General features: G+C 41.8%; 1 protein-coding gene across 5 annotated transcripts in view; it reads right to left on the reverse strand.

Annotated features, from left to right (window-relative positions):
• Nucleotides 1-371: 371 nt before the first annotated feature.
• NMNAT1 (nicotinamide nucleotide adenylyltransferase 1) overlaps nt 372-24,434 on the reverse strand; it is an 87,884-nt gene continuing 63,821 nt past the window's right edge. For all 5 annotated transcript variants that reach the window (XM_056795808.1, XM_056795803.1, XM_056795807.1 and 2 more), the window contains 4 exons: nt 15,864-16,013; nt 7,379-7,562; nt 5,031-5,173; nt 372-4,755 (listed from right to left, as the gene is read on the reverse strand). In XM_056795808.1, the coding sequence (XP_056651786.1) occupies nt 4,355-4,755; nt 5,031-5,173; nt 7,379-7,562; nt 15,864-15,981 (846 nt within the window). In that variant the 5' untranslated portion in view covers nt 15,982-16,013 and the 3' untranslated portion in view covers nt 372-4,354. The remainder of the gene's footprint in view (nt 4,756-5,030; nt 5,174-7,378; nt 7,563-15,863; nt 16,014-24,434) is intronic.

Here is a 24,434-nt window from a genome sequence, read left to right on the forward strand (position 1 = left end):
CCACTCTTTAAATTTACTGTTTCGCTTCTGCAGGCACCAACAAAAAGGAATTAACTGCCTTTCGGAGTGACTACGAATGATCCATGCCTTTGCATGGGGCGGCTTCAGTGGGAGGTGGAGTTGAATCCAGGAGACCCACAATTCCTGGAATGAGCGCGAGAACGGGGTCGGGTGAGGACTGAACAAGACTCTAACTAGGTGGCCCGACGGCTTCACAGTGCTTTGAGAATGCGATTTAGACAGTTTGTGGGGTAATTTTGCATGTGTGGGAAGGAGATATGGGGGGGGTGAGAAGGTAATGAATCCTTACCCATGGGGGACAGCAGATGGGTGGTGATAAAACCCAAATAATTTTTCTAATATTCTCCAAATTTTGATCAAATAGAATTTATTTAAGTTTTTCAATTACATGAGTAAACAATATACATAGTGTTTACACACTCTCCTGATGTGACTCAATTTATCCCAAACCTGAATCACACAATTATTAAAAAAACAAAACACCCCAAATCCAGCAATTGACAGTCTCACAAAAATTCACATAATTCCCCACTCTGTCCTTTGATGTAGTTTTCTTTTATTAAAAAAAAAAAAAGACTTCTTTTCAGGGCAGTTAGGAAGCACAGTGGATAGAGTGCTGGGTCTGGAGTTGGGTTTCAAATCTGGCCTCAGACACCTCCTAGGTGTGACCCCGGACAAGTCACTTAACCCCAATTGCCTACTCCTTGCTGCTCCTCTATCCTAGAATTCGTACCAAGACATAAAGTAAGGATTAAAAAAAAAGAATGGCTTCTTTTCCCCCTCTCCCTCAATGAGCTCACGACATTCATTAACAGCATTTCCCTGTGAACACAGTTGTTACAATCTCCATTATTTCGAGGGGAAATTCAGGCCTTGATGACACCCAAGGCTCCGCTGCGCAGCTAGCAACATCCTGAGATAAGGGCCTGGCCGACGAGGACGGTACACAGTGTGTTGATGTTCTATAAATGTCACAAGAGGTCAGAGGTCACGCATGCTTCACACAGTGTCCCGAGGTGGACACATTGATGGCTTTCCATTGGTTACTGTGTAAGAAGGCACAATTTTCTCCTGAGATCGGATGAATAGAATCTTTGCTCCCGTGGCCTTGGCGTCGGGGAGAGATGGAGGAGGAAACGTGGCGAGCGTCCGAGTCCTGTTTCTGTGTCTCCTCCAACTCCCTGAAGAGGAGCGTCCATTTCTTCTAGGGGTCGAAAGGCACAAGTTATGACTGGCCAGCGCCTGCCTCTTCTCGGTGGCAAACAGGCACGATTCTTTGACTAGTACGATGGGGCCCGCAGCAAGATGACTGTAGTGACTCGATCTACTTGTTTGAGAAGCAGGGGGGATGCTCAGGCCTCCTGTGGGTTTCCATGAGCTACACACTTGGTATAGTTTTTGAGCATAAAGAGGGGGCTGCAGAGTCCAAGCTTGGGTATCTTCATTTCCCATCTTTGTTTCTAGTTCAGACCGGGCTGAAAGTGCCAAAAAGGTTCATGATCCCAGGATGTTTTTTAGGAAACTTGAACTTTATTCTTTTTAGTTCCATTTTAGCTGGAAACCACCATTCGGAAATACCAAGGCTGGTCCATAAAAAGCTGCTTCCTTCCTTCCTTTCTTTCTTTAAGTGACTTTTTAAGACTTACTGGGTTTTCCTCTCTAATACCCCAATATGCTAGTGAATCCTGGACAATAACCTTTGACTTCATTATTGTATGAAGAACAGCATTCATAATAATAATTTGATTTTATTTAAATTCCTTTGAGAAAATAAAAATTAAGAAAACAGAATGCTGCTGAGATACGGTAGGAAATGTAGGTGACGTAAAAATAAGTTATTCAGTTAAAAAGAACAATCAGTGCTCTTCAAATAAATTCCTGGATTATTAACAGGAGCATAGGGTGGTGATATTAACAAGGGCATAGGTCACATCACCAAACTTAGGCTGCTCTCACACACGTTATCCATAGGCTATATTAGGAGCATTTATTTTGATTCAATGTTTTGGGGATGTGGGCAGCTAGGCAGCACAGTGGACCGCCAGGCCCAGAGTTGAGAGGACCTGGGTTCAAATTTGATCTCAGACACTTCCTACCTGTGTGACTGGACCAGGCACTCAAAACCTCTTTGCCTAGCCCTTATTCTTCTGTCCTAGAGCTGATACTAAGATAGAAGGCCAGGGTTTAAAAAATGCTTCTCGGATAGCTAAATGGTACTGTGGATAGAATGCCTGGGCCTAAAGTCAGAAAGAACTGAGTTCAAATCCTGCCTCAGATCCACTTACTACTTGGGTAAGTCACTTAATCTTTGTCTGACTCAGTTTCCTCTTCTATAAAATAGTTAATTAATAGCAATTACCTTATAGAGGTGATGTGAGGATTAAATGAGGTATTTTGGAAAGCTATGCAATCCTTAAAATGCTATATAGGTGCTAAGTGTTATTACTTCTGCCATTTGGATTTAGGATTTTATACATCTCAAGTATGGAAGCTCCTTCCCCTGACACATACAGGCAACTAGTCTATAACTTAGAGAATCCTAAAAAGAGTGACTTGCAGAGGTGGGGGCAAAGCTAGGTGGCTCAGTGGATAGAGTCAGGCCTAGAGACAGGAGGTTCTGGGTTCAAATATGGCCTCAGAAACTTCCTAGTTGTATGACCTTGGGCAAGTAAGTCACTTAACCACCATTGCCTAGTCCTTACTACTCTTCTGCCTTGGAACAATACACAATTCTAAGATGGAAATTGAGGATTTTAAAAAAAAAAGTGGTTTAAGAAGGCAGGAGATTTGTCTAGCATTGATCACATAGCCAATAGATTGGAGACGGGGCTTAAATTCAGGTTTTCCTCATTCCAAGGCCAGTCTTTTACTCATATTGTGACATATAACAAATGTATTCTAATTCAACATGAATCTTCTAGTTACATTTTTTCCACAGCTGTGGATCTTCAATGGAACTTTTTAAAAAGTATTATTTTAAGAACTAAAACCAAAGGGATTTTAAACAGAGCAATGGTTTGCTTCTGTGTGGCTAGAATAATCAAACTAGAATGCTTGAGTTCAGCTTTTTATTTGTAACAAACAGTGGGTGCCTTCTATTCATTGTGCTTTGGAATTTCTCACTCTGAAGCTAGAAAGCTTCTTCCCTATTGACCAAGAGACTAAGTGAATCCAAGAATTCTCCTAAAGATACTAATGCACTGTTGGTGGAGTTGTAAATTGACCTAACAATTCTAGAGAGCAATTTGGAACTATGCCCAAAAGGCTATAAAAGTGTGCAACATCTAGCAATACTACTATGTCTGTATCTCAAAGAGATTATTAAAAAAAGGGAAATGACCTATTTGTATAAAAACATTTATGGCAGTTCTGGAAATCGAGGGAGATTAAATTAAGGGGATTCCTCATTAGTTGGGGAATGGCTGAACAAATTGTGGCATACGATTGTGATGGAATATTATTGTGCTATATGAAATGAGGACCAAGAAGATTTCAGAAAAGCCTTGACTTATGTGAACTGATGCAAAGTGATATGAGCAGAACCAGAACCATGTACACAGTTACAGCAATATTGTACAATGATCAACTGCAAATGACTTAGCTGTTCTTAACAATACAAAGATCCAAGACAATCCCAAAGGCCTCATGCTGAAAAATGCTATCCATCTCCAGAGAAAGAACTGGAGTCTGAATACAAATTGAACCATAACCTTTTCACTTTATTTTCTTTGTTTTTTGAAATATATGTCTTCTTCCACATGAAGAAAAAAATGGAAGTGGAAAATATTTTTTTCTATGATAATGTTTTGTATGATAGCAATGCATAACAGATATCAAATTGTTTGCTATCTTAGGGAGGAGGAGGAGAAGGAGGAAGAGAATGTGAAACTCAAATGTTACAAAAATGAATGCCAAAAATAGTTTCTATATGGAATTGGAGGGGGGGAAAAATACTGAAGGGAAAAAAAAGGAATCCCTTAAGACTCAAAGAGAAGAAAACAGCAGCTTTTAGTGTAATGAACAAATCCCATGGAAGGTTTGTGGAAAGACATACTAAGTCTCACACAAGATGAAATGTATTGTGGTTGCTAGTTGTACCCATGGAAAAAATAAAAATCATGGTTCTGGCAAAATAAACTAAAATTTTAAAATTCTCTCAGACTATATCATTCATCACAGCCAAGGTTTCAGATAAAAATGCAAAACTTAAGTTTTTTTTATTATATATTAACTGTTAACTCTTGTTTATAAAACAAGATCCGGTCTCCTAAAGCGTGGGTCGCTTCACCTTCAGAGGCCAGGACTGGAAGGATGGTCATTGCTGGTGGCTCTTCTACTTCTTGGCTTCTTCGGTGATTTTCTGCAAAGGGGCCAGGACAACATTTGCATTCTTGTCCTCACTCTCTGAAGAGTACAAATCATACTTTTCAATGTATTGCCGGACAGGGTCTGGCACCAAGTATTGGATGCTATGGCCTCTCCTCAGAGCCTGCCGAATCTTTGTGGATGAGATGTCATTGGTAATCCATTCATTCACCAGGTGAATGTTGCTCCTGTATTTCCAAAGAATATCTGACTCATAGATAAACTTCTCAACATCATTTCCAGCCCGGGTGATACACACAAGCCCATAGTCTGCCACAATGGTGGTGATATCCTCCAGCTTCCATAAGTTGGGGACACGAAACGACTCCATAAGATCTGCCCCACACAGCAGCTTTAACTCTGGTACCTCTAGGGAGAAGAATAAAAAATGTTTTTAATGTGAATTTCTCTCTTGCCTCCTGCCTCAACAAAGATCTTCCCTAACTTTCTTGAATACCTTCTAGAAACTTAGACTTCATTTACTCCCACAAACCAGGCAGTGTCTGCATTCCTCATACAACTTTTTACCATCTTTCATTATCCTCTAGATTAAACTTTCTAGGAAAAAGGAAACACCTGCCTGGGTGAACCGATGTTCCAGTCACAGGCCCAGCCAAGCCAAGAAGTTCAGCCGATGTACTAACCTTTTTTATGTATTACTGCTGGCAATTTCTTTTTACTAAAATTCTGGCAGTCTTCAAGCTTCCTCCTCTTCACTCCAGGACTTGATGGGGAACTGGGGACGCTATTGTCAGAGGCCCTAGCTTCTAATCTCTGCCGATGGTGGCTGCAAAAAGAACATAAGAAGCCCATGGATGCTTGAGGAGCTCAGACAGAAGCATTTTCTCCTCTCCTTCTCAGCGGGCCCCACTGAAAAGTAAAAGGTTTTAACATAACTTCTGGGGTATGTTCTGTGTACCCAGGAGATCGAGAATCCTCTATGGAAATTTAATGACTGTTATTTTGTTTTGTAGGTGGGGAAGCTAAGTCAGAGCTAAGCAACCCAACAACAGAGTCCAAGATGATACCAGGGCCAAAACTCTATTAGATTCCACTGAATGCCAGGATACAGAACAGGGTACTAAGACTAAAAACCCAGACCAATCTAAAAAGTGATGTGAATTTATAGTCCCATCTTTAGGACGGGGCTCATGAAGACTCATTTAAAATATAAATTGGGAGGTGGGGGTTTCAGTTATCTTTAAAGTTTTGTTTTTTTTTTTAAAAGCCTCAGTTCAAGTCCCAGCCTCATCAAAGAGCCTTTCCTAGTCTCCCCCACTCTGTGATTATCTCCAGTTTATCCTGTGTAGATCTTCTGTGCATAGAGTTGTTTACATGTTGTCTCCCCCATTAGACTGTGAGCTCCCTGAGAGTTTCTGTCTTTCTTTGTATTCCCACTTGGCACACAGTAGGTGCTTAATAAGTGCTTGCTGACTGGAAATGACTCATAAAAATCAAAAGGGATTAAAATCTTCTGAAGAAAGCAAAGGAAATTCTGAAGGCAACAAAGATAAAGTGTGGAGGCTGATATTAACTTTACTCTGTGCTTTAAAAAAACTGAGACAGATTCATGTATAATTTTTTTCTCTTTGTATATGGAAATGTTAATGTTTGATTACAATTCTCACATTCATAATAAAGAAAAGTCTACATCAATAGGCTCCTGTTTGTAAAGCCTCCCGCCAGCGAGAAGCTTTATGGTAGGAAAATAGAAAAGGGATAGAAGTTTTGGATCCCGTGAAGGGCGTGAAGGAGCCAAGCTCTTGAGATGTCAATAATGAGTCAGTAATCAAATATTATTAATATTTGGGAGCTGCAGCCATGCTCCGATCAATGGACGTCACTGAAAGGCTATTTTCCGCCCAGAGATCCGTTTAACACTACACTGGTCAAAGATGATATAGCTCAGCTGGGAGAATGAATAGAGACTAATAGAATTAGAGAATGCTATGTATTAGCATTGGAAAAGAAAGAGACACCTGGCCAAAGGCCAGGCCTCAGGTAAAGATAGAGAGAAGAGAGAAAGGTGGAAGGACAGCAAACCTGTAGCTAGTCCAAAAAGAAGGAGAAAGAGAAAGAAAGAGAGAGGAAGAGGGAGAAGAGACGAAGAGGGAGAAGAGACGAAGAGGGAGAAGAGGAGGAGCTGGCCACGGCTTTCCAATTTATTGTCTACGCAAATGAACTCAATACATATTGATAAGTTACACAATGCCTCAATACATATAGATGAGTTACCTAGGGTGGAGTTTTTATCCTCAGGTGAGTGAGACAAAAGGAAGCAGGGTTTTCATGCCCTAACTTCAGCCATGCTGGGAAAGGGTTCACTACCATGCGCAGAATGGCCATGTGCCCATTCACAAACCTTGTCTCTCCATAATATCTATGGGCTGGACTGCTACAGTTTGATACTGTGACTAGTTGTTATGGTGGTCAGTTTTGTTCAACTGCTTTCTTGCTTTTTACTCTGTCACAAGGACGGTTCAATGAGCAGGAGGCCAAGGTATATCTTCAGAGATTAAGGAAATATACAAAAAACTATCACAGACATCGTCAAATACGTATATGCTCACTCTAAAGCCCCAAATAATGAGGGTTCTGTAATAGGATAGGATGGCTTTTGGCTGTACCAGTCTATGATGAGGCCCAGGAGGGTGAGTGATAAGGGGGGGGGGGGGGGGAGGAGAGACAGACAGACAGAGAGATATGGAGTGGGGGAAGACAGCAGGGAGAGAGAGAAAGATGGGGGAAGTGAGAGAGATAGAAGGGGGGAGGGGAGAGAGACAGATGGGGGGAGGGGAAGAGGACACCAAATCCCCTAACTGGCTGAGCAATGGTCCTTGTGAGGTGCTTTAGCTGTAAGAAGCCACATTCTGACATTTCTGCAGGACACTAAAGGGTGACGGTCTACTGAACCTGTCTATAAGCTGGCCTGGGGCAGTACAGGGTACCGAGGCTTGGACTGACCAGCACAGGCCTGGGCCTCAACCAATACCTGAGCACTTTGGCTGTCTCTATCCACTCATTCTGCAGGCTTTCCCAGGCATCCACCTCCAGCCATGTGGAGGTCTGTGTGGCAAATTCTGCCATAGTGATTCGGTGACAGGAACTGATGAGTCCTTTCTTCTTATACGCATCACCCACAGGGGAAATGATGCCTTTAATAACTTTATATTTTCCTGGGCAAAAAGAGTTCAAATGAAGACCAGTTAGAACAGCTCAGGTTTTCATGCAGTGCAAGAACTCTGCCACCCCCGATACCTCATTCTTGAAGGGGCGAGGTGCCCGTGGGCCCAGGGATCTGCTGCTGTGTCAGCTGGGCTCTAGCACTAGCAAAGCTGACTGAGATGGAAAGGCTTCAAGTAAGCGCTCAGAGACAAACAACGCGTCGGACAACAAACCCACTAAACTACATCTCTGGAGTATTCTCTTGGGCACAGGAAGACATCCTTAACATGTGGAAGGGCTGCCACTTGTGTCAGTGGAGAGAGTGCCCAGACCCGCCAATAAAGGGATCCTTCACAGAGGCTAGTATGATGGCCCATTTTCTTTAAGCTGCCAACTCCTTTACTAGCCTTTTAACTCAGTGACCAGAGACTCCTGGAACATCGTGAAGATCCAGGAACAAAAGGAGTCCCTGAGACTGACAAGAGTGGGAATCTTGAGGCCCTCTTAGGCCATCCATCCCATGATTTCACAGAAGAGTGCTTTGCCGAAGGCCGTACGGGGAGCCACCCTCCCTCCAGATTCCAAGCCAGAGCTTTTTCCTGTCCTGCCCCATTGACACTGCAAAGCTGGTGAGAGGCCTGGCCATTCTCCTCAGGTTGTGAAGCAGTCCCAAACCATGACGGTCACTCAGGTTACTAGAGAATATCTGAATACAGCTATCACTTATAGGATGACTTGGCTCCCATGTGCAGCTTGTCTCCTTATGGACTTTGTTTCCCTCTGGGGAAATCCTTCTCCAGGAGTCAGAAGCTGTGAGGGAAGACATAAGATTGTTCTCTCCTGGCTCTGAGGGCTCCCTCTGCTAGGGCATGTCTCTCTCCCTGTGTCACACACAAAGACACACAGACACACACACATACACACAGACACAGACACACACCACAGACACACACCCTCTTACCCTTCTCTGAAGCCTCCACAGAGCTCTAGGGAAGATCACCCAAGCCATGAGGAACATTTGGGCTACAATCCACACAGAAGTCAGCTTAGACTCGGGGCATCTGAGAATGCTATATTCTATGGCCATATAACAATACAGGCACCTTTACAAGATGTTGGTTCTTCCACTTTCCACTTGAAACAAACTGTAGGGCCAGAGACTTGCTGCTTGCAGGATTCTCCCCCCCCTTTAAAAAGTTATCTTGATGCTCTTTTTTTTGGGGGGGTAACACAGCACTGTTATTTCCAATTACTCCAGCCTGACCACTTCCTTTCTGCCCTATACACCCCTCCTTATACCTGTAAAATTGAGATTTGAACTCTGGACTCGATTCCTCAAGAGTCCTTGCTAGCTCCCAGAATGCTCTGTAATCTCACTGAATTCTCAGGTGGGCCGAGATCGAGAAGGGATTTAACCTCATTGCCAAGGCTTTTGTCTCTCTTTTGGACTTCCGTTTTGGAGCAGACGTGGCTCTTCCATGATGTGAGATTATCTTGTCTAGGCCTCTCTGGCCTAGGCACGTTTTTCTTATCCTGTATTTTCTTTAATCCTTAACTTTTAATAAACCTCTAAAAAATATAATATTCCTTGCAGAGAGAAACTAATTTCTATCTGCCTCAGTTTCCCCTAAACTTTAATCTTTAAAGTTGGCGACCTAATGGGAGAAAAAGACTCTCAATCTTCTGATTCTTTTCTGATATTTAGTTCAGCTTTAATAGCTAGTGCCTAGAAATTTTTTTGATCCACTTTTCTCTGGCCGAGGTTTTTTTACCCTCACAAAGCTGCTGCTCGTTCCAGCCATTAGCTTCTCCCTAGCTGCCTGTTTGCTGTTTGCCTCTCACCTGGTTCCCAGCTGCTTCGTTCTGCCTGCCTGTTTTTTCCTGCTGCAGATCCTGACCCCTCTCCTTCCTCACCTGGTCCCGGCCCTGCCCACCCTGGTGGCCCACTTGGGCTCTGGCTCCTGCTCCTGGCCTCTCACCTGGTGCCCAATCTCCTGGCCCTGCCTGCCTGTTTCTGCGCCACAAACCCACGAGCGCAACCCCAGCCGGCTCATCACCCAGATATTTGGAGCAGATCACTCAGGACTCATTTCTACCAGCTGGTAACAGTATTGGCCACGTGGGCGGAAGGGAGAGACAAGAGGGAAAGGAGACCGGGTAATTTTCCCTTAGGCTAAGCCTCCATGTGGATGGGGGTATTGACCACATGGGCAGATCATAGCAAGGGAGAGAGAGAAAAAAAAAAGGGAGAAGAAACAGACTTTTCAAACAGGAACTCAAAAACTATGGGCTATTTAAAAGAATACCTTTTGACTGTTCTGGTAATTTTATTGACTTCACCTGGGTGTCAGGGAGAAGACTCAGCTAACTTTGGGGAGGCAAATGGGTGGCTCAGCCAACTGAAAGCCAGGCCTAAAGACATGTGGTCCTGGGTTAAAATTTGGCCTCAGATACTTCCCAGCTGTGGGGCCCTGAGCAGATTCCTTAATCCCCATTGCTTAGCCCATATCAATTTGCCTTCGGACAATAGACATTTAAATAGATAATTAATAATTTAAAAAAAAACACACCTAAGGAACTTAAGGACTGGAGGTTATATATTCTAAGGCATTTCAGACTCCAATGATTATAAAGATGCTCTCTGTATTCTAATGCATTTTTTGTTTAAGGTTTAACTTTGTGATTTTAAGTTCATATATAACTGGATTCAATATTATTCTGTTATACTGTTCATTTAATATACTGAGTTTTAAAATTCTGTTGCTTTTCCCCTATAACCATATATTGATTGAATAAGCCCATATTGAAAAAAAAAAACAGCTTTTTTCTATTTTTGCCTTTGTAAATTGTCACATAGAGGATAGATGGACTTCAGAACTGGTTACAATTGCCATAACAATCTTTGGAAATTTAATGTGCTAAATATCTCAACTGATTTTAAGGTTTTTTTTTAATATGATTTTTGTAATTTTTTTTTTAACAATCTCTGGTTATTTTTGCCTGCCCCTAACACAAGGTGTAAGGCCAATTCTAGCTGAAGTTGAAATACATCTTATAACCCCCAACCTTCCCACATTTCTAAATATGTGAATGGAAGTTGGGGCAGTTAATCTCAGGGCATTTGTACCCCTAAAAAGCCTCCAAAAAAGGAGCATCCCTTTATTTATACTCTTCAGCTCACTATTTTACTTCCACCAGAATGATATATAGATTTCTTGATTATGTTCTAAACCCAAAGATGAATTCTACTTTGTTTAAAAATATGTTTAAATACCAAGGTTGGAAGTTTACTACGTTTGTAAAAATTGTGACAAATATCCATCAATTCATAGGTTTTAAAAATGTCATACAACAACTTATGTGAAATATGATAGTGTGTTTGTTTGCTATTGTAATTAATTGGGCTATTGAGAATTTTGGGGATATGGAAATTACATATTTGTACTACTGTTCAATTCATTTGCCTTCTACTCACAGTGGAGCATGGCTAGACATGAAGAGGAAATGGACCTCATTTTTGGTGAGAAAGACTTGTATTTTATATTTTCTTAGCTGACACAGAGTGTCAATGATTATAAGCTACATTTTGAATTTTTTTAAAGCTCTTTTATTATTAGATTTTTCTTGCATGTGCAATATACTTTTTCAGTTTTTTTACTTTTTTCTCTCTTTTTTATATTTGAAACACATGTCACCAGCATTAAGATTTTCTTTAACTTTTTGACTTTTCAGTACTATAAGTTTGAAATACATCTGTCAGAGCATGCCCAAAAAGCTTGTGACTATAAAAATGATGCCACTAATTATTTAAAAAATTATGGGACTTTGCTTAATGATTCTGTCTGATTCCAGGACAAGATATACACAACAGAGCTACTGCACAGAGCCAAAGAAAAGCCAATCCTGGATGGATTGATGCACTTCTAGGCCAATACAAAGGTTTTGAACCTAGTGTGAGACTTGGGGTTGCGACACTTGACTTATGTTAAGATGTAGGCCTTCCTTGTGTCCACACTCACTCTGAAGATACTCACAGATGAGTATCCCCAAAACCTTGGCTCCTATAATCTGGTCCCTTTTTCTGCCTCTCATAGTGTGGTACCTTTCTATAGTCCTGGCTACTGACTGGGTAAATGCATTATTGCTTAGATCATTTTGATTGGGCCCTGATTCAAGGACCTGTTATAGATTTATTTTTCTTTTCACTTGGAATTTTTGCACATAAGACTTTGATAGTCTATATTTTCATCCAGTTTTTTCTTTTTTTCTTTGGATTTTTCTGATATCTTTTTTTTTTTAAACCCTTACCTTCTGTCTTGGAGTCAATACTGTGTATTGGCTCCAAGGCAGAAGAGTGGTAAGGGCTAGGCAATGGGGGTCAAGTGACTTGCCCAGGGTCACACAGCTGGGAAGTGTCCGAGGCCAGATTTGAACCAAGGACCTCCCATCTCTAGGCCTGGCTCTCAATCCACTGAGCTACCCAGCTGCACCTCTGATATCTTTTTAATATCTCTTGCCAATTGATTCATATACCTCATACCTCAGCCATGCATCCCTAAGTGATCCTGTTTTTTTAATCACCCTCTTAATGGGGGTAATGTAAAAAATATCATTATTTAAATTGCAAAGTTTAAATTCCTTTTTGAGAAGAATTTTAGGTAAATAAAGATGACACCTATCTGAATCCAGAACTGAACTGTTGGAGAAGCCACTATGAAGAAGCCTCCAGACCACTGTAAACCTTAAAATTTCTTAGACTTATAAATGTTGGAAATTTCACCATTGGGAAATTTCATACTTGGAAAATTTCTTACTGATAGTGTATTGGAATGTGAACCCCATTGGCATGGGAGGTTCCTTCTCCTCCCTTCTTAAGATTACTTTAGGACAGAAACCTTTTGCTGAACAATGGAAAGGGCTTTGACCTATGCTTAAGCACAGAACAGGAATTTCTTTGAGTCATGATTGATTTTAGAATTGATACAATGGAGATACTTGGAATGACAGAACCAGGTCTTAGAAAATACAATTTCCACCCCACTCAGTCCTAACAGGATTTAGGAAGGGCTGCAGCATAGATCAAAATTTAATTATTTGAGAATATGACCTCCAACAGACATGTGCAAAGCCCAGACCTCTGGGCGGTCCTGGGTTAAGCTAGAGCCACCATTGGCACAGGGAAAATGATGGACAGTGATTGGTAGATGTGAGAACTGAGGGGAGGGAACCTGGATGGTTTCCTTAAAGATAGGGGGGTCTGAGGACTGAGGGGGTGGTTGGAGAGTTTTGGCTCTGGGTGTTTGGAGAGGTGCTCTGAGAAGCTTGCTCTGAAGGAAGCTGAAGGTGGGGGCCTCTGAGACTGTTTCTCCATTTTGGTCACGTGAGTAATAGGGACTGATCTCTTTTCTTTGCCCCAGCTATCTAAGGGCTTGGGCCTTTTGGCCCAGCCTAAACAGAGGGGGTATTTAAGCCCTATTCCCTTCTCTCCCCTTTCTCTCTCCCTCTCTCTCTCTATCTCTAATTCCTTTCTTCCTCCTGTCTGTAATTAAACTCTATAAAAGGTTGACGGCTGACTTGAGTTTTCATTTAGGAATTACATAGCTGAATTCCTTGGCGACCTTAAATTAATATATATCAGTCTTTTAAAAGTGATTTCCTTGTCACACCACAAGCTGCACAAAAATGAACTTTGGGTGTAGTTGATTGAACATTTATTTGTATGTATACTTTCATGCTAAAGGGGACTGCCCCCAACTGGCTTTCTGTCAATGAGTCCAGCAATTATTGGTTTTGTTCTTTTTTTCTCTTATCCTCAAATTATTGTAATCTTTAAATTGATTATGTTTTTATGATCCTTTGGGGAAGGACTTCTTCCCAGAGGATCAAACGGGGGAGGGGGGGAGAGATATAAAATTGAGATTTGAACTCTGGACTCGATTCCCCAGGAGTCCTTGCTAGCTCCCAGAATGCTTTGTAATCTCACTGAATTCTCAGGTGGGCCAAGATCGAGAAGGGATTTAACCTCATTGCCAAGGCTTTTGTCTCTCTTTTGGACTTCCGTTTTGGAGCAGACGTGGCTCTTCCATGATGTGAGATTATCTTGTCTAGGCCTCTCTGGCCTAGGCACGTTTTTCTTATCCTGCATTTTCTTTAATCCTTAACTTTTAATAAACCTCTAAAAAATATAATATTCCTTGCAGAGAGAAACTAATTTCTACCTGCCTCAGTTTCCCCTAAATTTTAATATTTACATACCAAAGAAATACAGCCAAATGAAACCAATCTATGCCCTGGGCTCTGTCTGCACACTTCCACCCCATACCAGTTAGAGTCCTATACCTACCTGGTGACAACAGGAAGTGGGCTTCTTTTCTACTCTTTTTTTTTTTTAAACCCTTACCTTCTGACTTAGAATTACTACTAGGTTTCAGTTCCAAGGCAGAAGAGTGGTAAAGGCTAGGCAATTGGGGTCAAGTGACTTGCCCAGGGTCACACAGCTGGGAAGTGTCTGAGGCCAGATTTGAACCCAGGGCCTTCCATCTCCAGGCTTGGTTCTCTATCCACTGAGATACCTAGCTACCCCTAGGAGGCATGTTTAACCTCCAATTCACACAACTGGTTACTCTGCTGACTAGAATCCCCCAGGTGAGTTCTAATGGAGGAGTGAGCAAGGGTTCATTGCGAACAATTTGATCCCTCAGTCCACAAAGGCTACTATATCAGACCCAGCACTATGGGACCCTCTTCTGGTTTCACTAAGTATACCATAAATTGGCTATGAAGGGCAAAATTCATGGCTTGGTGCCTTAAATCAGTGGTATTAATTCTGCAAAGTAGTTTGAACAAAGGCTCCAGCAGTCATGATGAAATGTTGCTGTGGCTCTTCTATTTCCCCCTCTCTAAACTGGTCTCCTAGGTCACTGGTCACACACCCTGGTCCTCTTCAATAGTGTCCTCACCTACCTGTACATACTTGAGTCCAGATAAAACATGTTATAATAGGGAACAATAAACATACAATATTCCCTGTGTACAGAGCACTGGGCTAAGTGCTGGGAGGGAGGATTAAAATTTGGCCAAGACATCCCTGATCTCAAGGAGCCTATGAGTCTTCTAAAAGGATAAAGCACCAACACATGTGTCTATAATGCAGAATATTTCTCAGTAGTTATTAAACCTATTAAGAGATGCAGGATCAGGACTACATGAAGAATGAAAGGAAGGGTCATGACCAACTAGGGGGCTCAGGAAGTTTTCAGGGAGAAACTCCCCTATAAGGGCCTCCCCCATGTGCGCTATGCAGGCTGTCCCCCATGCCTGGGACCCATTTTTGCCTCCTGTTTAGTTCCCAGAATCCTTTTTTTCCTTCAAAGCTCATTTTAGTGTCATCACTGGCCCCACTTTCCCTTCCAACTAAAATACTGTCTATTCTATACACTTCCCCCAGGTATCTGGGTGAATGTTTGCCTCAAACCCATCACCTGCCTGGCATTATACTTGTTTTCTGTCCACACCACACAGGAACATAAATTCCTCAAGAACAGTTACGGGTCCTTCCTTTGCATCCTTCTTAGCCCCAAACCCAGTGCCCCACACAACAGACCTGACTGACCCTGTGACTTCAATGGTATCAAACTCCTGGGGAGGAAATACTCCATGCTATCGGTGCAGACTGCCACCTGCTCTGTAACTGAGAGCCTTCAAGCAGGAGGCTAGCCCTGGAGGGATAGGCCTTGAGTTCAGAACTTGCCTACTACCTGTACAATCTCGCCTCCTCCAGGCTCAGTTTCTTCCTCTGTAAAAGGAGATGGGAGGGTTAGGGGGCCCCTAGTGTCCCTCCCAGCTCTAGTTTTTGTCCATCACTCCAAGAGCTGCCTGGGGCATGCCAGGGTAAGGGGCCTGCCCAGGATCCCACAGTCAGGAGTCAGTGGCAGGTCTCCTGTCTCCATGGCTAGCTTTCTCACCTCTAACCTCACTGCTTGTTAATGGAGTTTTCTGTGCCAAGGTGATGGCATTCAAAGGTTGGGTAGGAACTGGACAGGGAAGAGAGGAATGGAGAATCCCAGGACTGAGTCCAAGCTCTGAGGGGTGTCTGGGAAACAGAAGTGTCCTGGCCCAAACACTATATGTGGGGTACACTACGAGATGAGGTTGGGAAGAATAGGGGCTGCCAGCTGCAGTGAGGTTTAAAGACCAGGACAAGAAGCCTGAGCCCTCCTCTGGCAGCACAGAGGGTTCCACCTGGGCTGCCATCTAAACAATCACCAGGGCAAGGTCAGCTCCAGCCCTGGGGGGGTGATAGGTTACCATACCTGTGTCATTCATGTAATCTCTGGCCAGCTCAAACAACCGCAGGTGCATGTTGGTGATGGGGTTAAAGGAGCCACAGGCCAGGAGGACCACCTCTATTTTCCCGTCTGAATTCTCCATGGCCTGGCTTTGGGGCTGTTGGCCTTTAAAATCTACAAAAGAAAGGAAGAACAGGCAAGGCTGGTGAGGACCAACACTGGCTAGAAGAACTCCTCTTGAAAATCAACACAAAAACCATGAAGTCAGCTTGGTAACTCATGAGACTGTCTACACTGACCATCAAAGAGGGAAAGGTTGTGGGCTCAGTCATGCCTTCAATTTTTTTAAAACCCTTACTTTCACCTTTGGTAACAATTCCAAGACAGAAGAGCGGCAAGGGCTAAGCAAAGTGAAGTGACTTACTCAGGGTCACACAGCTAGGAAGTGTCTGAGGTTGTATTTGAACACATATGCCTCTCAACTTTAGACCTGACTCTACTTTCCGTGTCACTTAGCTGCCTGGGTCATGCCTACTTTCTCATTTCCCAGGGCTACATATATGTGCTTAAGGACTATCACCAGCAGTCTGGTCGTGATTGGATGAATTCTTTGGCTGTGGTCACCCATCAAACAAAATATAAAATGGCCCTCAAGGGAAAATGCAACCTTAGCAGGTGGCTGACCCAATTCCCTCATTTTATTCATTTTTATTTTGACTTTAACTTTTAAAAAAACCTTATTGAATAATGAACTTTATTTTAATCAACTAGCAAGTATTTATTATCAAGTCAAGGCTTCTTTTTTTCTTTTATTTATTTAATTTTCCCCCAATTACATATAAAAAATTTCCAATATTTTAAAAAGAATATTGAGTCTTAAATGCTTTCCCTCCCTCCATCCCCCCCAACCCAAAAAACCCTTTGAGATGGTAAGCAATATCATATGGATTTTACATGAGCAATCAAGGAAAACATTTCCCCATATTAATAGTTTTGTGGAAGGAATCTCAAATAGATACAAAATTAAGAAAGTAAAAAATGTTTGCTTTGATCTGGATTCAGACTCAGTTCTTTCTCTCTGGAAGCATTTGGCATTTTTTATCATGAGTCCATTGGGATAGTTTTAGATCACTGTACTGCTGAGAATAGCCATTATTCATAGTTGTTCATTGTAAAGTATTCCCATTACTGTACAATGTTCTCCTGGTTCTGATTACTTCATTCTGCTTTAGCTTAAGTCTTTCCAGATTTTTCTGAGCTCTTCCTGCTTGTCATTTCTTATAGCACAATTACACAATTTACTCAGCCATTCCCCAATTGATGGGTATTCCCTCACTTGCCAAATCTTTGACCCACTAAAAAGAGCTGCTTTCAATATTTTTGTACATATAGGTCCCCGCCCCTTTTTCTAAACCTCTAACACTTTGGACATAGGCCCAAATTGCTCTCCTTAATGAATGAATCAGTTCACAACTCCTGCAACAATGCATTAGTGTCACTGTGTTCCCATATTCCCTCCAAGTTTTGTGGTTTTCCTTTTCTGTCATTATAGCCAATATGATAGACATGGGGTGGGGCACCTCAGTTATTTTAATTCGCATTTCTCTACACAATAGCGATTTAGAGCATGTTTTGCATTTAAGTTAGGGTCTCTTAGCCTTTGTGGTATCACAGGTCTCTTCAGTAGCCTGGTAGAGAACCTATGGCTCTCTTCTCAGAATGACGTTTTTAAAACATTCCTAAATGGAATGCTAAATTTTGCCAATGCAAATACTTTATCATATCTATTTTTATGCGACGGCAATCATGGAATACACACTATTTTGTGTTCTGGTTTTTTTTTTTATATGATGTCATATAAACATTTCCAGGTGATGACTAGTCCCATCCTCACTTTTGATAACTTGACAGTATTCTCTTGGGTTAATAGACTGTTGTTGAGTATTTGGAGCACTTCGAGCTTTACTATCAGAAACTGCATAGTTGATGGCATATCCATGCTGCCCACCATGGTGATAAGTGTGTTCTATGGGGACATGTCCCCGGCTTCATTCCCAAAGGTCCCAACTGAGGTGTTATGACGGTGAGGGTAACTTGTGCTATTTACTGCTCTCTCTTCTGGCTGACTATCAATAGCTTCCATATCATCTCACTGGGGTCTCCCAACAATCTTGTGAGAGAGCCACAAGGACTATTGTTTCCATTTTACAAATGAGGAAACAGACTCAGACAAGTTAAATGGCGAGGTTATGGTTCTGATGATCCTGTGGAGATAGCAGTGAGCTGTTTGTGGGAAGAACACTGGATGTGAAGTCAAAGAACAGGATCCAGGTCCTGCCTCTGCCACTCATCTACCAGGCTGACCTTGGCCACATCATTGAATCTCCCTGGGTCTTGAGGTTCCTAAACTGTAAAAAGAGGGAGCTGGATGAGAGGCCTCTGAGGTCCCTTCCAGAACTAGATCTAGTATCCCATGAACCCAGGGCCTTCCTGACCCCAAGTCCTGTTTTTAGTTCAGAGAATATATCAAGGTACCCAAAAAGGATGGGTGCCATTTATACAGAAATCTAAGTTATAAAAATTTCACTTCCATTATTTCACTTTGAGCATGCTCCATGAGATACAGAGGGGTTAATCACAAAATGACCAAATATCAAAGGCAGAATTTGAACTCAAGTCTTCCCTGACTCTCAGTCTAACCCTCTTTCCTTTGCACATGCTGGGTTTGTTCAAAACCACAGCAGGGTGTGCAGGTGTGGACAAGGGTTGATTTGAGGCAGAAATCAATGAGAGCACTTTTAATCTTGCTTTTTTTTTTAAGGCTGTTCAATGTGGAACACTTTTAACTTATTTTCCCAAATGCTATTACTGGTGAAAACAGTCTACATGATCAAGCTTCAGATTTTCCTCTATTCTTTCTTAGGATGTTTACCAGTAAGTGTGGATCAGAAATGTAAAAACTAAGGTTCTCCAGAATGTTCTCTGAATGCTTTCTCATTCTTCCATATCACCCTGACTTGGATTTTCCCCTCCATCTTGTCTCTATTCCTAGCACCCACCTGGTCTTCCTGGGAGCCAGGCCTCCATACCGCCTGCCAGATATTCGGCCACACACATACCATTAGAATGTCTACTCCTTAATTGGGAAACAATCTTCATAACAAAAACTTCTGACAAAGGTCTAATTACTCAAATTTATAAAGAGCTAGATCAATTGTACAAAAAATCAAGCCATTCTCCAATTGATAAATGGGCAAGGGACATGAATAGGCAATTTTCAGTTAAAGAAATCAAAACTATTAATAAGCACATGAAAAAGCATTCTAAATCTCTTATAATCAGAGATGCAAATCAAAACAACTCTGAGGTATCACCTCACACCTAGCAGATTGGCTAACATGATAGCAAAGGAAAGTAATGAATGCTGGAGGGGATGTGGCAAAGTGGGGACATTAATGCATTGCTGGCAGAGTTGTGACTTGATCCAACCATTCTGGAGGGCAATTTGGAACTATGACCAAAGGGCGATAAAAAACTGTCTGCCCCTTGACCCAGCCATAGCACTGCTGGATTTGTACTCCAAAGAAATAATAAGGAAAAATACATGTACAAAAATATTCATAGCTGCCCTCTTTGTGGTGGCAAAAAATTGGAAAATGAGGGGCTGCCCTCCAATTGGGGAATGGCTGAATAAGTTGTGGTATATGTTGGTGATGGAATACTATTGTGCTGAAGGGAATAATGAACTGGAGGAATTCCATGGGGACTGGAACAACCTCCAGGAATTGATGCAAAGTGAAAGGGGCAGAACCAGGAGAACATTGTACACAGAGACTGATACACCGTGGCACAATCGAATGTAATGGACTTTTCCATTAGTGGCAATGCAGTGATCCTGAACAACTTGGAGGGATGTATGAGAAAGAACACTACCCACATCCAGAGGAAAAACTGTGGAAGTAAAAACACCTAAGAAAAACAACTGCTTGATTACATGGGTCGAGGGGGATATGATTGGGGATGTAGACTCTAAATGAACATCTTAATGCAAACACCAACAACATGGAAATAGGTTCTGATCAAGGACACATGTAATACCCAGGGGAAATGTGCATCGGCTACGGGAAGGGTCGGGGGAGGAGAGGGAGGGGAAGAGTATGATTCTTATTACTATTACATTTAAAATAGTATTTGGCATAAAACTTACAGATAAAAGAGTGGTTGCCTTAAATTGTGACCACAGAAATATGGTTTCAAGACTGCATCTTGAGTTAAATCAAATATAAAGTGGTCGCCAGGGAAAAATTCCCAAATATGAAATATACCCAAGTCAGCTGGGTTTTATAGAGATTTTAATTAATACAAATGAGGAATTAATGAAAGGGAGAGAGAGAGTAAGAGGGAATAATGAGAAAAGGGCTAGACCAGCCTAGGCCAGCCTAGGCTTAAGTCCAAGAGAGAGATATCAGTTAGTCTTTAATCACTCACCACAAGATTTGTCCCAAGCAAGATTCTAGTGTTCAGAGAGACCCACCAGTTCAGCTCTTCAGCTCAACTAAGTTCAGCCACCGAGCTGAGTCCTCTTTATAGAGAGCTCCAGAGAGAGTTCTTCAAGAGAGTTTTTTCAGAGAGAGTCCCCTTGCTCTCAGCTTCTGACCTTCTTTTAAAGAGAATTTTCTCCTATGTCACCTCCCCTAAGTTCTCACATCTACCAATCACAGTAGACGTTTTCCAAAGGACTGACCATTCTTAATTCACACCTGCATAGACTAAACTTTTGAGTAATTCACACCTGAGTAGACTAAAACCTCACACCTATTTTGTTTGGCTTGTCCCTTGCAAGTTTGAAGTTGCCTGACCTTCATAGGTACTTAGCACCTTCCTAAAAATAGACTTAGCTTAAGGCTTTTGCTTCACTATAAGGATGAGTTAAGTACTTTTTTCATTGTTCAGTAAAGAGTTTACAACTTTATCTTCCCCTAAAGTATGCTTAAGTATTGGTGGAGTAGAGTTCTCACATTCCTGACTAAGTCCCTTCACTGTTTAAAAGGGGGAATGGTCTTAACCAAGTGTTCTGAAGTAGGGTCTGAGAATTTTTAACATTCACAAGCCTGAGAAATTTTAAGATTCACATTACCAAGGAATAATGTTCTAAATTGACTAAATAAAAATAAAATAAAAAAGAATGTCTACTCCTTGAGGGCAAGCATTGCCAGTGCTTAGCACAGTGCCTAACACATAGTAAGGGCTTTTAGTTTGGGCTCTACCTTGATCTTGGTTAAGTCACTATACCTCTCTGTGTCTCAAGTATGCTCTTCTGGAAAGTGGGAGGGTTGGATGAGATGACCTCTAAGCTTCTTTTAATTCTAAGTCTATCCTATCTGCTCAGTGTCCTTTTTAGTTTCAAATCCCCAAATCAGTGAAGTATATTCAACTGAAAGTCTGCTCTAAGACTTTTTTGTAAGGTCTGCATGTTAACCATTTGGCTTCCTTTATGTATGTCTAAAACCCACTTCAACCTGCTGTAGATGCCTCATTGCCATTCCCTTAACCCCTCCTCCCTGAAATGTTTTTTGTTTTTTATACTTGGCCATTTCTAGAAATATATTCCTCCCTATACTCCCTAGATTAAAGTCTCTCTTGAAAAAAGAAAAGAACACCAGTGACCACCTCTAACAGTGAATGCAGCATTCTGTTCCCACTCTCCTTTTCTAATGCTAGGAGAAGAGTTTTCAGTTCTTGTTCTCGGGTCCCATTACTGGCTTTTGCTTCCTTGGAATTTCTTTTCTTTTCTGTGATCATTTCATGAATTTTGTTGTTTGGGCACATTGTTCTTTTGGTTCTGCTTATTTCATTCTGCACAGGTTCACATGGATCTTTCCATGCTTCTCTGAACTATTATTCACCTTTGACATTTCTACATGAAAATATTATATTCACAAAGCAGCTTCTTTTTTAGCCAATTTACAACTGATGGCCACTTATTTTGTTTCTAGACTCTTTGCTTAAGCAAATAATGCTAGTCCAATTTCCATTGGAAAATAAATTAATGGCAGTAAACTGGGCTCACTGAAACAAGACTGTGGTCAGTTGTTTCCCTCACTCCCATGGCAACCAAGTCATGAATTACCTGCTCTTGCGCAAATGGAACTGTGTTATTACTTGCCAACACTTGCCCTCCTATGTGAAGATGGAGATGAGGGGGCCAATGATGGAGGGCAGTGACTACTGTCATCTGAGCCAACAGTGTTCCAGCTCTGTCTGTCACAGGCAACTGCTGCTTTATTCTCAAATGAGAATCACTGAGAAGCACAGCCAGCCTGGGAGAACAGAAACTGTGCAATAGGATGGTTCCATCTGACCCCAAGTCTGAGGGCCAGGAATGACCCTAGGGACTAGGATTTCTACCCAATTGAGGGAAAGGCTTGGGTAAGGTACATTTTTTTTTTTAATTTTGATAATGGGGAATAGGGGGCAGCTGGGTAGCTCAGTGAATTGAAAGCCAGGCCTAGGTTTGGGAAGTTCTGGGTTCAAATATGGCTTCTGACATTTCCTAGCTGCATTGACTCTGGACAAATCACTTAGCCCCCATTGCCTATTCTTTACCATTCTTTTGGCTTGGACCCAAAACACAGTATTGAAGGTAAAGGTTTTAATTTAAAAAAATTTTTTTGGACAACTAGATTTTAATGCAACTAGTGTCTTTTGTGATCCTATGTATGTTATTTTATACATTTAAAAATATGAATCTAGAAAGAGCATCTAGGCTTTATTAGACTGCCCAAAGGGTCCAGGATGCCATAAGTGTTAATAAATCCTGCCCTTGGAGCCTTGACACCAAGGCTTTGGTTTCTCCTTGCTCTCATAGGCATTCCAGTTTATCTTGGCCATGATTCACTTTTGTTTGGTGTACACAGCCTCACTTATGCTGCTGGCTTCCCAGACCCACCCACCTCAGGTTGTAAGTACCTTTATCTGCAGACAATTGGGTAGAGGATGGAGAATGTGCTGAATTATGGAAGAATTGTCATTTCTTTCTGAGGCATTAGCCAAGTCAAATTACTCAATTAAAAATCACTGAGATTTAAAAAAATCAGGCCAAGAAGTTTGATAGGCAAAAAAGGGAATGAAATCTTTACTAATCCAGCTTTCCAAGTAATAATGCATCTTGTCTGTGTTTGGAAAGAGTCACTAAAGTGGAGCTTCATTTTTTTCCCCCCTAGAAGAGCAGAATTTAAGCATCCAAAGCAACCTCATCCCAAACAATCTGCCTGAAGAACTTTTAGCACGGAAATTCAGAATAGCCTCCACAGGGCAAAACTTTATGCTTTGAGGTTGTATTTAACTTCTATAAATACCCAAGTCTGGTAACCAAGCTATGAAGTGCCAGTTCTGGGTCTAAGAGATTCTCTTATGGCTCATATATTTACTTGGAAAGCAATTTCCAAAAATATCTGGAGCAGCAGCAATATTGCTGAAATCAATGATTTGGGGTTACAGAGGGATTATACCACTTAGCTTCCCTAAAAACCCATTCCAATGGTCTGAAGGACATTACTATGTCATCTGAAGCCAGACATGATAGAAATGGGTGGTCCCAACTCAAGGATATCTTCAATTGGATGAAACTTATCTAAAGTATATGATGATGTGAATATCATGACAAAGATGTGTGCTCTGAGAGACAAAATCTCTTTGGGAGCAGGGAAGAAAAGAGCGAAGGAGTCTGTTCAGTTAGAAGGAGGCTTGACTGACTTGTTCCAAGTTTGTTCCTGAGGCAGAGCAAGCCACAATTTTAGTTCAATGGGATTGACTTTAAAGGTAGAATAGTGGCAAGGCTGTAGTTTAACACTGTAAACCTTGTACAAAGCCTTGTAACAAAACCCAGAGCTGGTTTCTTGGAGAGGACTCGAGCTCTGAATAAGTAATATACAATCTATGTTCAGCCAGCTGACTGTGCTCTTCTCTGGACTGGGCATTCTTTCCCAGCCCCTGCAGCAGCCAGTACTGGGTAGGGGAGTATGGGCAACCCCAGGCAGAGGCCTAGAGCTCATCTTACCTGCAGAGGTGCTGTACCCAGGCTGGCTGATCCCTGATAAGAATTTAACTGCAGCCTGTCCCATGGTTTCTTCTCCTGGCCCCAATAAGATCTAGCCACCTTTTTGAAGATACAAAATGATTCATACAAAATTTCTAGCCTAAGTTTAGGTGAGCTAGGGAAGATCAGCACTTGCTTCTTAAAGAATCAGAAGCCATTAAAAATGAGCCAGGGAGAGAAATTCATTGTTACAACCTATGCATTCCCTAGAGATCAATTCCTACCCACACAGCATGAGCTAATGTCTCTAAGGTCTGAGGGTGACCCAGCTAAAATCACCTATACAGAATAAAACTATCTCCATAAAGATCCTCTGCTAGAAAGCTAAAATGAAGCAAGCTACCAGGGGACTTTTGCTCTAAGTCAGTGGTCACAAAAGTAGTAGTAGCACAGTTGGGCTTTTGACAAGACCCCATCTTGAAATTCAGCACATTTTCCACTAGATTACACTGCCTCTCATTTTTTATTCATCTATCTATTGCAAAGAAAAAAAAATC

The sequence above is a fragment of the Monodelphis domestica genome, chromosome 4 (genome assembly GCF_027887165.1).
Source record: "Monodelphis domestica isolate mMonDom1 chromosome 4, mMonDom1.pri, whole genome shotgun sequence".
In the NCBI taxonomy this organism is placed as follows: Eukaryota; Metazoa; Chordata; class Mammalia; order Didelphimorphia; family Didelphidae; genus Monodelphis; species Monodelphis domestica.